This window comes from Ranitomeya imitator, chromosome 3 (genome assembly GCF_032444005.1).
Source record: "Ranitomeya imitator isolate aRanImi1 chromosome 3, aRanImi1.pri, whole genome shotgun sequence".
Classification (NCBI taxonomy): domain Eukaryota; kingdom Metazoa; phylum Chordata; class Amphibia; order Anura; family Dendrobatidae; genus Ranitomeya; species Ranitomeya imitator.
Genome location: NC_091284.1, coordinates 111,254,174 through 111,270,543, shown reverse-complemented (window position 1 = coordinate 111,270,543; position 16,370 = coordinate 111,254,174). Strand labels below are relative to the sequence as shown.

General features: G+C 41.1%; 1 protein-coding gene across 1 annotated transcript in view; it reads right to left on the bottom strand.

The window, feature by feature from the left end:
* CCDC92B (coiled-coil domain containing 92B) overlaps positions 1-16,370 on the bottom strand; it is a 121,240-nt gene that overhangs the window by 25,876 nt on the left and 78,994 nt on the right. The window contains exon 3 of the mRNA XM_069761276.1: positions 13,790-13,837. Within this exon, the coding sequence (XP_069617377.1) occupies positions 13,790-13,837 (48 nt within the window). The remainder of the gene's footprint in view (positions 1-13,789; positions 13,838-16,370) is intronic.

The window sequence follows — 16,370 nt, the reverse complement described above, 5'->3', positions numbered from 1 at the left end:
TGGGACGTCATTGGTTGGTGATTGCAAAGGGAGCTGCCCGCAGCAGATGTTGATGATTTATGTGCTCAAGTGCATTCAGCATGGATGAACATTCCTCAGGCAACCATTAATCAGGCTAACTGATACTGAAAAAATTGAGATGTTTTGAAAATTTTGTTTCCATTTTTTCATCATTTGCATATCACTAACATGTCTATCCATTGATTTATATAATACCATGACTTTTCGTTTTCGGTGAGGAGTGTAGAATAGCCATCACAGCAAGTCACAGAGATGGGTTTTGGTCATGTAACTTATCAAAGAAATGTCTCCCAACCCGGTTTCTCCTTGTAGTCCCAATCTCAGACTAGGGCTCCATGGTGACCTTTGGGTGTGCAATATTCGCATCAACATCACATATTAATGAGACTGTTTTAGGATATCGATGTTTCCTCATGGTACAACATTGACATCTATCAATGGTTGCAGCAATCCTCAAGTTTACCACTACAAAAATTTGTCATGGCGACCTAGCCCTAGTTCTAACTATTCAGATTGCAGAGCCAAAGTGAATGCTTCTTCATAATTATTACACAATTATAGTCTGGTTCTTTATTGCTGAAGTAATAACTATGTACGAGGATGATTTTGTGAGCTGGCAGGGAACTGGTGAACGCATCACTGGTATACCTGAACAATGCATTGTGCTAGGGTGCGGAGATGGGAAAGGGGGGAACTGGAAAATTTTCATTGTTTTATTGAGGGCTTCAAATATTTCAACTGGAAGAATTCTCTTTATGAAATGCTGCATCCTCAGGACTGATCTCTAACCGCACGCTCTTCGCCTCTCTGTCGACGTATCCAGCTACAATAATGAGTGGCTGGCACACTGACTTCTGTATAATAACATCACAAAAATGAAAGATAGAAAACCATTATTCATCACATATTTTTCCTAAGTTTTGTTTCTACATGTAGGGTATTGTTGAACATAAAAATAGGTCACCATACCAAAGTCTAACATTAATAGTATGTTTGCCTGTAAAACGTATAGGAAGATTTAAACAGACACAAACTGAAAAAAATGGTAAAAAAACAAATACAATCTGGAGAAAGAATTTTTCATCCATTTTCTCATATGTGATCTGCAGTATGTTTATCATGGATAGCTCATTATAGTCTGTGGGGCTGTTAACATTTTTGTGTTTTTTGCAGATCGAATCTTCCCCCCCCCAAAAAAAAAAAAAAAAAAAAAACAAAACAAAAAAAGAGATGAATGTCACCTATTGATTCAAGTCTTAGCTGAAAAAACTTCCCCATTTAAATCAATGGGTCGGTGAAAAAAAAAAAGAAACAGCAACACTAATACCATCCATGTGTTAATGTGTCATGGGACTCAAGTGCTTTGCTTTTTTATGATAATGAGTAAGGGAAGCTTGAAAAATATGATTGTCTTACTGACTGGGAAAATCGACACATGCATCAAACATGGCTCAACATTAGATCTAGCACACTGATGAAATACAGTCATGTTGAGAGAAAAAAGGAAAACGAGCGAGATCTTAGTGTCCTTTTAAAGTTGTCATCTTACAGGTCGGGTCAATAGAGGCATAGAAATTAAAAACATGGTAAGGAAAGGATTTGCCCTCTGGAACCCCAGTGTTGGCCATCTAGAATGGGACCGTCACACACAATGAGCAGCGGTCACATTTATCTCTTCTCTAAGCTTCCAATTACACTTGTCAGAATTACTAGAACTATCCAATTTTTAGACAGTGTAACCTAATACTAGACAGTCTTAAAATGAATCAATGATTCAGGCAGTTTCATATATTAGGCACATCTTTGGATTACAGTGCTTTTGTTATAACACCTATACAGTGGCATGCGAAAGTATTCAGCCCCTTGGCTTTTTACTTATTTTGTTACATTACAACCTGTGTTTAAATAATTTTGTACTCGGAGTTGTGTGTGACGCATCAGCACTAAATAGTCTAAGGTGGTGAAGTGAAGTGAGAAATATATAGGCATTAAATCAAATTTATGGGATCAAATAACTAAACGTTGGCATGTGCATATGTATTCACCCCTTTTGCTTTGAAGTCCTTAAAAATTTGTGGTGCAAGCAATTCCCTTCATAAGCCACGTGCTTAGTTACCGGAAGTCCACCTGTGTGCAATCTAAGCATCACATGGTATGTCAGTATGCACCTCATTGATGTCACCGCGAGCGTGAGAATGTTCTCAAGGTCACGGTGCCGTCAGAAAGGTCATTGGAGTTCAGCACCAATGAATTCTTTCACCTCAATGACGTCAATGTGAGCACCATGAGAACTTTCCCACGGCGTTCGCACTGACATCATTGAGGTGAACTGAGTTCATTGAATAGGAACTCCTATCTTTTTACCGTCACCGCGAGGCACTGAGCTGCGCAAAGCACGCACAGATCATTGTCACTGCTGTCTGGCATGCTGAACGCTCATATCATGCCAGTGTTCAGCATGCCAAATAGATGTAGCAGTGCTAGAGTCATTAATGGACAAATAGATTATCTTCTCATCTGAGAGGTAAGGAATTTGGTTATTTATTTTGTAAACTCTTTTACGGGGACATGAGCATCAATGGATTTGGCGCAAAGGTGAGCATAAGTTTTTTTTATGTGTCATTATTTCAAGTAAGGACTTCATTTTAATTTTTTTTAACAATATGACTATAGAGTTAGTAATGGGGGCGTCTTATAGATGCCTCTCCATTAGTAACACTTGGGCTTGATGTCACCTGACAATACAAAGGTAACATCAACCACAACCCTATCACCCCACTTGCCACCGTCACAGGGCAAGTGGGAAGAGCGCGGCTAAGCGCCAGACTTGGCGCATCTTATGGATGTGACATTTCTGGGGTGACTGAGAACTGATGTTTTTAGTCAGAGAGGCGGGCAATATCCATGGCCCCTTCATAGCCTATTAATATCAGCCCACAGTGGTCTGCCTAGCCTTTGCTGGCTATTACTTGTAGGGGTGACCCCATGTCATTTTTTTTTGGTTTCCCCCATTTTAATAACCAGTAAAGGCTAAGTATACAGCTGTGAGCTAAAAATAATAGCCTGGGAAGCTATATGGGTATTACCCACTTCCCAGACTATAAACATTAGCCCCCTGCTGTCTGCTTTCCTTCTGCTGGTTGATAAAATATCGAGGCGTCCCACGCTATTTTTTTCTGAAAATTATTCATTTATTAATTAAAAACGTACAGTAAGCTGCACACGCACTGCAATAATTATATATGTCACTGACATCTTTATTAGAGTTGAGCGAATATGTTTGGGTTCCCTCTCATTTGACAAGCTACAGCGCTTACCGAATAAGCTGCAGAGGGTACTCGGCTTCCTGGATCGCGCCGGCCAGTCAGCTCATCGGCGCCACAGCTGCATGTGTCGCAGCTTTGTCACTGTCACAGCAGATGCATGGAGAGCCTGTTTGTTGGATCAGTCCTAGTATTCTACGTGTTTCGAAGTTACAAGTACTTCTTCATATCTGTAAGCGCCATTAATACCAGAACAGGACAGAGTGTTCTGTGTCCTGTTCTGGTATGAACAGCCCTTACATATATTTATTAAACTCAATCTCGGACTGACGTCTTTCAACAATTCAGCTGCGTGAGGGATCTCCACAAAAATCTCTTCTGACACAAATTTTACTGTACGCGGCAGATGAAATGTCGGATTTTCAAGGACATTGGTGTGTAAAAATCGGATGGCACACTCATGATCCGATTTTTTTTTTTAATCACACCCATTGACTTGCATTGGCGAGTATCATCTGATATACTAGGGCAATCGCAGCATGCTGTGATATTTTGTCTCAGTCTGATCTGAGAAAAAAAATTGCAGATAAGCAGGGACTCATAGATGATCATTGGTCAGAGTGCAATCCGATTTTTTATCGGATTGCACGTTTGCTCTTGTCCATTTTTCTCGCAGATGAGTATGAGCCCTAAAGATGAGATTCAGTAAAATCTAATCTGCTTTTATTTTTAATACACTGTGGAATTTCTGTCCTCAAATCAGGATGGAAAATCAGTACGGGCTTCGCAACTTGTAAACATATCCTAAAGGACAAGTTCCTGACCTGAAAAGATATTAGGTGCTCAAAATCTGCACTGTGGATGACAGCGGCCATATATAATGGAAAGAAAAGAGAGTTTTCTGTTTTACGCTGCTGTGTTTATTCTTACGGAATAGTTTGCAGTACGAACAAATATAGGCACATTAATATTTCACTGAATTTCAGTGGGTTACATAATACCATTTCTAAATGGTCTCATGAATAGGGTTGAGCGAAACGGATCGTTCATTTTCAAAAGTCGCCGACTTTTGGCAAAGTCGGGTTTCATGAAACCCGACCCGATCCTAGTGTGGGGTCGGCCATGCGATACGCGACTTTCGCGCCAAAGTCGCGTTTCGTATGACGCGCTTGGTGCCATTTTTTCAGCCAATGAAGGAGCGTGGGCAGAGTGATGACATAGGTCTTAGGGGCGTGGACGCCTATCGTCATCTTGTCGATTGTGCGCAGTAGAGATTTGCAATGTGTAACACCAGCTTTTCTGTTCAGGGACGGAGGAGAGAGAGAGAGAGAGAGAGAGAGGGAGAGGGAGAGGGAGAGAAAATAAAAAAATAAAACAAAAATAAAAAATTCCCATTGACTTTGCATTGGGTTTCGTGTTTCGGTCGATCCCCGACTTTTCGCCATAATCGGCCGATTTCACTCGACTCGACTTTAGAGATAGTCGGGTTTCGCAAAACCCGACTCGACCCTAAAAAAGTAAAAGTCGCTCAACCCTACTCATGAATATACTAGCAAGCATAAAGCAATGAACTATTAATCACTTTATCTTCAAGTAGCAGAAATACAGCAGCAATCACTGGTAAGTAAAATATTGTTTCCTTACTGCACATGTTTAAAAACAACTTGAAAAAACATAATTTAACATCTGCCATGTGGGTAACTGTCGTTTCGCACCAGCAGGCAATCTTATCTGATTGGAGCTTCCCTTCTCCAGCAGTGACTCCCTATTCCCTCAGCATATGGTTTACATTCTTTTCAACCTTGTCTAAAAGCAATCCGTGCATCTGATAAAGTTCAGGGATCTGATCGAAACGTTATGCATTAAACTATGGATTGCAAGTGTAAATAAAGCACAATAATTTGCACCTTTCGTCGAGTGCCAAGTACAATGCTATTATTTTATCTTAGACAGAAGATGCTTACTACTGATTTCACAGCTTCCTTCATACTGAATGTTAGCATCTTATCTATATTACATTTTCTATTATCAGAAGCTCCTTAGTGGATGCTACACGTAGAAAAAGTTTAAATTACTGTCTGCCCACCACATGTCTATTTGGAAAATGTTTGGAATACTATTAAAGTTTTATATTTAAATAGTTAATATTTAAATTGTTATTAGAGATATGCAAATACGGGGTCCCAGGGTCCTGGTCGTCGCAGTGGTATTGCTTTCCTCTCAGGGAGAGTGATACTACGTTTGGAGGCAAAGAAGGATAACTGCATCCAGGTATCACATGCAAATTGCCTCTTCTGAGAAAAAGAGGACTTAAACTCTATAGCGCCACCTGTTGGAAGTAGCAATCCTACAAGTCACAATCAACCCTTTAATGAGTCGTGCAATATAACTTAGGATAAAAGCCAAATCAATATCTCAATTCGCAGACACGGTGTTTCGGGCTGTTGACCCTCGTCAGTGCGAAGCATGAGAACTGATTTGGCTAGGTGAGAGGCTCTGGACTGGGGTCTAAGGGGTATCGTTTCTCCTTATGGAGAGTGACATACCATCTCTGGCTTGTCAAGGTAAGGAGGCTTATTTGCCGTGCAATGCTCCTCTGAGAAATATAATATGCAAATTGCCTCTTCTGAGAAAAAGAGGACTTAAACTCCCTTAGACCCCAGTCCAGAGCCTCTCACCTAGCACTGACGGGGGCCAACAGCCCAAAACACCGTGTCTGCAGTGCAACACATTTCACACTCCAGACCACCAGGGGGAGCTCCTGCTCCTATTTATTAGGTCACTCCCCACATATATGAAACTGGTAGTCTGTAGGGAAAGTTAGTGAGTCCCTGGCAGAGCTCCAGACAGGAGTTCTGTTAGAACGTTCCAGACAGTAGTCTGAGGTAGACAGAGGATCCAAGGAGCTGTGCATGCCCTCAGAGCTGCAGCTCCCAGAAAGAGACATTCAGAAGGCAGAACTGTAGTGCAGCGAGTGTGCAAGGAAACCAAAGCAAAGGAGAGGATACCAGAAGGGGACCAGCCCTACACAGGCTGCCTCCTTCTGAGGCGCAGAAGCCCGGTACCCGGAACACCGAGGGAGTAAGGACCTTTATGCTTTCCTCTAGAGACCGTCAGGACAGCTAATTGCAGGTTACCTGTCCACACCTATACCCAGGAGGCAGGGTGGCACCCCACAGAGGCTGGGGCGTGATAGAGTCCCTATAAACAGCCTCAAGCCACCAGTCATACGGGTTTTGTCCTATCCTATATGGGGGACAGAGAGAGAGCGAAACATCGCATCTGTGAGACCCTTATGTGAAGCCATAGGCAGTAAGGGACTACACTACTACAGCGCGAAGGAAGGCTATTGATTTCCACCTGGACAAGGGGACTCTGGACTTGCCTCCAAACTGGTCGGACTCTGCCTGCCCTGTGATCTGGTGCCATGGACTCTGGATGCTGAAGTCTTCAGTACAGGTAAAGAGACTGCAACCTTGTGTCTTCGTTCTTCTCTGCGCCATTCACCATCCACCATCTACACAGCCCTGGGGACATACTTCACCTGTGGGAGGCATACCATCTAGCTGTCATAACATCACCCCAGCGGACCCCTTAAGCAGGGTCGGTCACTCTGACCGAATACCACAGGTGGCGTCACGAACACAAACTCTATCCCTTTAAAGACCTTTCCATTTTACATGGATGTCGCAGGGCCACGGACCGGGTCAGCCACCGTGACATCCCCCTGTGAACTGCAGGACCTGGTACCGAATACCCCACGGCCCCATGGGGGCGCTCCACAAATCAGTGGAAATTATCCTTAAAAGTTTATTTCATTAAGCCAAATCATAAGATGACGTAATCTTCAGTGTATAAGGCTGTATTACAACATTTCAACCTCCCTTGTCTTATACACTGGAAAATGGTGCAGTCATAAGAAAATCATATATATACAGTATATATTCTACTTGGCTGCAGAGGTGCAGTGACGCTTCCAAAATGTGTGGCGCGCTTGCGCGAGATTTGCGGGAGCTGGTGATGACGACAGCTCCTGCAAATTATATTATCACGTCCACAGGGGCATGATGACATGGAAAGAGGGCTGACTAGTCTGACACAACTAATGCCCCATCGACTAGTCGAAGTCCTGGTTAGCATAGGAAACGGGGAGAATGTAAATGCTTTTTATAAACCTCATTTTTACAGAAAAATGTTATACAGGGATGGTTATGCGGGGAATTTACTCATAAATAAGCGAACGCTGCTGAGTTGGAGGGCGAGGGGGACCTGATAGGTTCCCTTTACAGTAATTATATTAAATGTTTTATTTAATTGTGTTCTCCATTTACTATTGGGATTCCCACAACTGCTCACCTATTAATCTCACCTCTTGTCTGCATTGTCCGAATTATTTGCATATAACTGCTTTCGTATATGTATTTAATAAAGTATACTCTTATAGTAATTTTTTCGTTATTACATTTTCTCCTGGCACAATTTTCTGCCTTGGTTGTGCTCTTAGAAGTTACAGCAATTTTTCCGAGTAAAGTGAGTGCGACAGCGCGTAGTTCTATTATAGAATCATCTGTACCCCTTGCCCTTGCAGGATTCAAATGTGGAGACTTTCCACCACTATTCTGGCTAAGTCATAGCCTTACTGTTATTTGAAGGACTCAATCATTTGCAAAAAATCATTAGCACCTATAAGATACAAAGGAACAATTGTGGTGTCAGGAACCAATCTAGGCACCGAAACTGAATTGAACCCCAAGAATCCCTGTCGATGCTCCCATTGATTAATAGAAAGGTAGCACTGGTTAAAAGATTCCTGGATAGAACTGATAAGGATGATCAATGTAAGATTTTCTATGTGATGACCTTAAGTTCATTCTCTCCCATAATGCGCTTCAATTTAATCAACAATGATTTCAGCAGCTGTCAGGGACAGCGATGGGGACGCTGGTCACTCCGATGATTTCCATCCCGTTCCTGGCAGCTTTTAAGGAGGATTGTGTATATTTCGTGAACAATCTTTTAAAAAAAAATCCAAATTGAAACTTTTCTACAGATACATTGGCTATCTAGTGAACGGTGATTCTTTCTCATTTGCGAAATAGGTCAAATTCACAATTGATCATAAAACTGAGTTTCTCCATTTTATGGTAGACGAAAGAAAAAGGATTGATAAGCAACATCTTTAGGGAGTCTATATTGGGAAATGCATTGCTTCATTATGGTAGCTACCAATACATACATATAAAAAGAGCATCGCCCTATAGTCAGTTTTTGAGTCTGTGCAGGATAAGTATTTCAGATAAGATAATTGTAATCCAAGCTGCAGAATTAAAGATTAGGCTAAGTGAAAAGGGGTATCCTGCAAAATTAATTGAGTTAATGTATTGTGCTTGGTCAAGCAAAGAAAAGAAAATAGGAAGAGAACAATCAAGAAGATTTGTATTGTATTTTCAACATAGATCTATGAAAGAAAGAAGAGGTCATAGATAAGAATTGGTGCACAATTGAAGCTGATACCCTTTTAGCAGAATGAGCAGAGTGAAAGCCCAATATACGGTATACAGGTCCTTCTCAAAAAATTAGCATATAGTGTTAAATTTCATTATTTACCATAATGTAATGATTACAATTAAACTTTCATATATTATAGATTCATTATCCACCAACTGAAATTTGTCAGGTCTTTTATTGTTTTAATACTGATGATTTTGGCATACAACTCCTGATAACCCAAAAAACCTGTCTCAATAAATTAGCATATCAAGAAAAGGTTCTCTAAACGACCTATTACCCTAATCTTCTGAATCAACTAATTAACTCTAAACACATGCAAAAGATACCTGAGGCTTTTAGAAACTCCCTGCCTGGTTCATTACTCAAAACCCCCATCATGGGTAAGACTAGCGACCTGACAGATGTCAAGAAGGCCATCATTGACACCCTCAAGCAAGAGGGTAAGACCCAGAAAGAAATTTCTCAAGAAATAGGCTGTTCCCAGAGTGCTGTATCAAGGCACCTCAATGGTAAGTCTGTTGGAAGGAAACAATGTGGCAGAAAACGCTGTACAACGAGAAGAGGAGACCGGACCCTGAGGAAGATTGTGGAGAAGGACCGATTCCAGACCTTGGGGAACCTGAGGAAGCAGTGGACTGAGTCTGGTGTGGAAACATCCAGAGCCACCGTGCACAGGCGTGTGCAGGAAATGGGCTACAGGTGCCGCATTCCCCAGGTAAAGCCACTTTTGAACCATAAACAGCGGCAGAGGCGCCTGACCTGGGCTACAGAGAAGCAGCACTGGACTGTTGCTAAGTGGCCCCAAGTACTTTTTTCTGATGAAAGCAAATTTTGCATGTCATTCGGAAATCAAGGTGCCAGAGTCTGGAGGAAGACTGGGGAGAAGGAAATGCCAAAATGCCTGAAGTCCAGTGTCAAGTACCCACAGTCAGTGATGGTGTGGGGTGCCATGTCAGCTGCTGGTGTTGGTCCACTGTGTTTCATCAAGGGCAGGGTCAATGCAGCTAGCTATCAGGAGATTTTGGAGCACTTCATGCTTCCATCGGCTGAAATGCTTTATGGAGATGAAGATTTCATTTTTCAGCACGACCTGGCACCTGCTCACAGTGCCAAAACCACTGGTAAATGGTTTACTGACCATGGTATTACTGTGCTCAATTGGCCTGCCAACTCTCCTGACCTGAACCCCATAGAGAATCTGTGGGATATTGTGAAGAGAAAGTTGAGAGACGCAAGACCCAACACTCTGGATGAGCTTAAGGCCGCTATTGAAGCATCCTGGGCCTCCATAACATCTCAGCAGTGTCACAGGCTGATTGCCTCCATGCCACGCCGCATTGAAGCAGTCATTTCTGCCAAAGGATTCCCGACCAAGTATTGAGTGCATAACTGAACATTATTATTTGATGGTTTTTTTGTTTGTTATTAAAAAACACTTTTATTTGATTGGATGGGTGAAGTATGCTAATTTATTGAGACAGTTTTTTTGGGTTATCAGGAGTTGTATGCCAAAATCATCAGTATTAAAACAATAAAAGACCTGACAAATTTCAGTTGGTGGATAATGAATCTATAATATATGAAAGTTTAATTGTAATCATTACATTATGGTAAATAATGAAATTTAACACTATATGCTAATTTTTTGAGAAGGACCTGTATTTTAGGAGAAACAAGAAGGTCATGGTTGGAGAACACTGTTCCAGTGGGTAACAATAACTGCGTTAGTTGCTTCTGTATTTCATGAATGAAAAGGCAAAAATACTGGATACGGGCTTAGTATGTCATCAGGTTCATGATTTTATAACATGTTAAATGGATCATGTTCATGTGGCTTTCTGCCCTTTTGGACATAGGCAAGATGACCTGTCCTTTGTGTAAAAGGATAAAGGAACATGTGTGACCTTTAGTAAGAGGATGCCCTACATTGGTAAAATATTTCCAGGAGCACATGTGAGTAACCCTTTGACTCTGTCTTATGCAGGGATTGAGGGCTCACTCACACTGCCGTATAATCTCTCATGCAAGAAAATTGGGCTGATTATGTTAATAGCCGAGTGTCCGTTTACTATGATCCAATTCTCTTGCATGAGAGAACGCAGCACAGGTGTGGAGAAGAAGAACTTAATTTCTCCATCTTCTCCATTGTCTTTGTCCTCGGATGTCAGACTGCACTCGGATGACATCTGAGTGCAGTCCGATGTTACACTTGTACCCATAGACTTGTATTTGTGGACCACTCACAGCACGCTGCAATTGTTTTCTCATGCTGAATCGGAATGAGAAAAGAATCACAGACCTATACTGCCCCATAGTATAACACTGGGCCGAGTGCTATCCAGTAAAACATCAGTTAGCGCTCGGCTGTATTATACGCTAGTCTGAGCGTACCCTGAAGGAGTGACGAGGAGTATAGTCTCTATACATAAACATAACCTCCTATTACAAAGAGAAGGTCATTGGACTATTTATAAGGATGCATTTGGCCAGTTAGGGATGAATGAACACAATGATTTAAGCAGGTTTTTGTAATTGGATATGAGCATTTTTGAATGTCTTTGTGTTCTTTTTTATTGCTGCTATATCCGACATACCGGTACTTATTGCCTGTTTTTAATTATGTAATGAAGATGTGTGCATAATCCTCCAATTACATAAAAAAGCACTGTCTTGGGGGATGGTTCCCAGGAAGCAGGAAGAAGCAGCACCGGCTACTGCCAAACGTCAGTTGTTCACATATCAGCTGTGTATTAACTCTTTTTTAGCTGTTTTTAATAGCGTGTATACTAAAGAAAGAATGTTATAGTGATTTGGGGTTGTTGCTATAATTCAGCTACTCACAGATAACTTATTGAACTAAGGCCGGTTTCACACGTCAGTGGCTCCGGTACGTGAGGTGACCGTTTCCTCATGTACCTGAGACACTGACTCACGTAGACACATTAAAATAAATGTGTCTCTGCACATTATTATTATTATTATTAATTTATATAGCACCATTAATTCCATGGTGCTGTACATGAGAAAGGGGTTACATATAGGGTTATAGAGCACATGTCAGCGTGTTTTCACAGACCGTGTGTCCGTGTGCCAAACACGGAGACATGTCAGTGTTCATGGGAGCGCACGGATCACACGGACCCATTAAAGTCAATGGGTGCATGTAAACACGTACCGCACATGGATGCCGTCTGTGTGCTGTCCATGTGCTGTCCGTGTGCTGTCCGTGTGCTTTTTTAAAGTCATAGGGTTAAAATTAAAACAAACACAGACACAGACAGCACACGGACGAGAAAAACGGACACACAGACAACACACGGATGGCCTACGTGCACACACTGACATACGGACACGGATAACTCCGGGACCGTTTCTTCACGTACCAGAAAAATCTGGACATTTGAGACTGGCCTTTTTTTGTTGCTGAGCACCAGTGAATGTCTGGAGTCTAATAATGATGCACTGGTAATTACCAGGAAAACACTCAATAAAAATGTATTGGGCAAAGTAATCATCAACATGTTATATAAATGGTTAATCATTAACCTGTCGCCAGGTTATTCTGCCCTATTTGAAAGCAGCATAATGTAGGGTAAGAGCCCCTGATGTGTCACATACTGGGTTTGTTGCTGTAGTTTAGATACAACACTGTTTTATCTGCTGTAAGCGCCCTGACTGGTAATCTTCTGCTATGTAGTCCTCAATATTTAGGAGTTCTGGCTATCCAGACCCCCCACACACACACTTGATTGACCACTTTCTTCCTATGCACAGTGTAGGTAGACTGTGGGTTTATATATTATCATTGAAAAATCGGCATATAAAACAGTGACATTATCCAAACTACAGCAAGCAGCCCAATAAGTGACCTAAATCTGGAATTAGGATCTCTGTCCCTATTTTATAATGCCCTGAGATTGAGAAGAGTACATTTGGTGCCAAATTCCCTAAGGTAGTAAAGAAATAAAAATACTTTTCTGTTCTGAGTGATAATTCAACTTTTAGAATCATTAAAAAAAAATCACAATTTTTTCAGTATAATTTATTTTGCTCTCTAGTAGAACAACTACTAGAAATGTTCCCATTAGCGCGCCATTTCCTGCTGTATGAGACAAGGGAGGTTGAGATGTTGTAATACAGCATTATACATTGCAGATCATGTTGTTTTATGGAGGAAATTTGCTTTAATGAAAGATAATTTTAAGGAGAAACTTCACAGATTTGTATATCTCTAGTAATAACTATTGCATAAAAGCATTTAATAGTATTCCAAACCTTTTTCCTGTGGACTTATGTGGTGGGCAGACGGAATTTTTGCAGATGTTGGTTTTTTCCTTGTGTCTTGTGACTTCTAATATAAGATATAGCTTGTATAGACTGTGTAATATCTGAATGCAGTGAGCACCTCCAGTCTAATGTGAGATAATAGGTACACTTTATTCTTTTACTGCCCTACACCATCACACACCGTCACATTAACCCTCCTCTCATACCACCAGAATAAATATCTCTCTTGTGGAGAGTGACATTCCGTCTCTGGCATGCCAAGGTAAGGAGGCTTATTCGCTGTGCAAAGGTCCTCTGGGAAATGTAATATGTAAATTGCCTTTTCGGAGAGAAAGAGAACTTGAGCTCTATAGCGCCACCTGTTGGAAGCCGCGATCCTACAAGTCACAATGAACCCTTTAACGAGTCGTGCAATATGACAGGATAAAAGCCAAATCAGAATCTCAATTTGCAGACACAGTGATTCGGGCTGTTGGCCCTCCTCAGTGCAAAGTATGAGAACTGATTTGGCTAGGTGAGAGGCTCTGGACTGGGGTCTCTCACCTAGCCAAATCAGATCTCATACTTTGCACTGATGAGTAATATGGTACCTGTATGATACTGACAAAGCGAGTATGATGGAGGCAGCATTTCCATCTTTTCTTTATGATACAGTGAGAGGGACAAGAGAGAATGAGAGACAGACTTATAGAAAAAGTGTTACAAACCTTGCTGAAAGTTTTCCACTTCTTTTGTTTCAAGGTCCTGAGTTAATTCTAAAAAAAATCACATAAAATAATTACTAAAGATAGCAAATCCATAAAAACTACATTTAGAAACCCAACAATTCTTTAAAGGGAACCTGTCAACACATAAAATGATTACGAAAAATATCAATTCCATAAAAACTAAATTTAGTAACCCAACAATTCTTGAAAGGGAACCTGTTATATGTTCATGTTGCCCAAACCATGCGGCAACATGAATTAGAGCCTTGCTGCATTATGGCGATTAGGCACGTTCTTCTCTGAGACCCCGGAAAGTTTCAGAGAAGGCTTAGTTTGGTCCCCAATCGGGTTCTAGAGCTTCAGAGAAAAACCTATTTAGTTGCAGTCACGAAACCAGGCTCTGAATCGTGCTGCCCGTAGTTTGGGTAGAATGAATCGAATGGCAGGTTCCCTTTAAAAAGAACACTAAAAACTTAGTTCACTTTTGGGACATAATATTGTATAGCTTCAGTTGACTTGTACACTAGGTTCTCTTTTAGCCCTTTCTGATGTGTATATTGTGGACATCACTGCTTATGTTTTTATGTGTAACTAGATGGCAGCCCGATTCTAAAGAATCGGGAGTCTAGAATCCATATATACTTTATTTATTCAAATGTAAGAATAATACAATTAATAAATAATAGTAAGAAAGAACAAAAAATGGCTGCACTCACCAGCTCTTGACAATTCTTGTTATTTAAGAAATTGCTGGGCAATAATGGACAATGTCCTTATGTGGCAAATAATAGAGCAATATACCCAATGTGGCAAAGAAGAGGTTAATAAACGGCAGTCTCTCAGTATAACAGTCAGTGAATAATAGGCAGTATATGGAGAAAACACCAAACAAAAGTTCAAAATTGGTGTGAAAATGTCACTGAACCACTTCACAACTAAATATATATAGTTTTGGTAAATGGTATTATCATTTTTTTTATGAAATTCGGCAGGAGCTTGAAGAGCAACGTCACTGGGCCCGCCTCCACGCAGTAGAAACTTGCTGTGAGGTAAAAATTCAAAAATCACACCAAAATGGTGGGCGGAGTGTGTCACAGTACGGCACGTTTCTGATTGGTCGCTCGCAGCAGGCAGCAACCAATCAGACACTGGACACTGTTGACGTCACTTATCTCCGGACATTAGCTCCGGACATTAGCTCCGGACATTAGCTCCGGACAGGAAGTTGGCACAAATTGCAGGAAGTAGTATTCTAGGCAATTATATATTAGATTATTAGTGATGATAAAACGTGTTCTCTGAGCATGGACGGGTGTTATCCGAGTATCTCGGACGTGCTTGAGTAATATGTACGGGTCCCTGCAGCTGCATTATTCGCGGCTGTTAGACAGCACAACACATGCAGGGATTGCCTAACAAATTGCCAATCCCCGCATGTGTTGTGGCTGTCTAACTGCTGTGAATCATGCAGCCGCATGGACTTGGACATGTTACTTGAGCACGCTGAAGACACTCGGATAACACCCGAGCATGGCCTGATAACATGATATCCTAGCACACTCGCTCATCACTATTAATTATCATATTCATTTAGACTTGTATGAAAGAGAACCTGACAGCTGACACTTTCCCAACGTGGGCAGCATATTCCAAGCTATGTACGACTAGTCTACATTGTGGTCTCAGCGGCATTTCAAGTATGTTTTTCTTTGAAACGTTGCAGCATTTGAGAGTTTAGCATACCTGGCTGAGTACATACAGCCATTGCCTGTTTTATGCTGCCCACATATTGGACAATATGTACCGTATCAGGTGTCAGGTTCTCTTTAATAATATGAGCATGAAGACGTATAATGCTTGTATATAAGTTTTATGTTAATTTGATTAATTACTTATTGTATTAAGCAAGTACAGGTGCTTCTCATAAAATTAGAATATCAAAAAGTTAATTTATTTCAGTTCTTCAATACAAAAAGTGAAACTCATATATTATATAGTCATTACAAACAGAGTGATCTATTTCAAGTGTTTATTACAGCCAATGAAAACCCAAAAGTCATTATCTCAGTAAATTAGAACAATTAATAAAAAAACACCTATAAAGGCTTCCTAAGCATCTAAAAGGGTCCCTTAGTCTGTTTCAGTAGGCTCCACAATCATGGGGAAGACTGCTGACTTGATAGATGTCCAAAAGGCAGTCATTGACACACTCCACAAGGAGGGTAAGCCACAAAAGGTCATTGCTAGAGAAGCTGGCTGTTCACGGACTGCTGCATCCAAGTATAATAATGGAAAGTTGAGTGGAAGGTAAAAGTGTGGTAGAAAAAGGTGCACAAGCAACCGAGATAACCGCAGTCTTAAAAGGATTGCTAAAAAGAGTCCATTCAAAAATTTGTGGGAGATTCACAAGGAGTGGACTGCTGCTGGAGTCATTGCTTCAAGAGCCACCACACACAGACGTATCCAGGACATGGGCTACAAGTGTCACATTCCTTGTGTCAAGTCTCTGATGACCAATAGACAAAGCCAGAAGCCTCTTACCTGGGCCAAGGAGAAAAAGAACTGGACTGTTGCTCAGTGG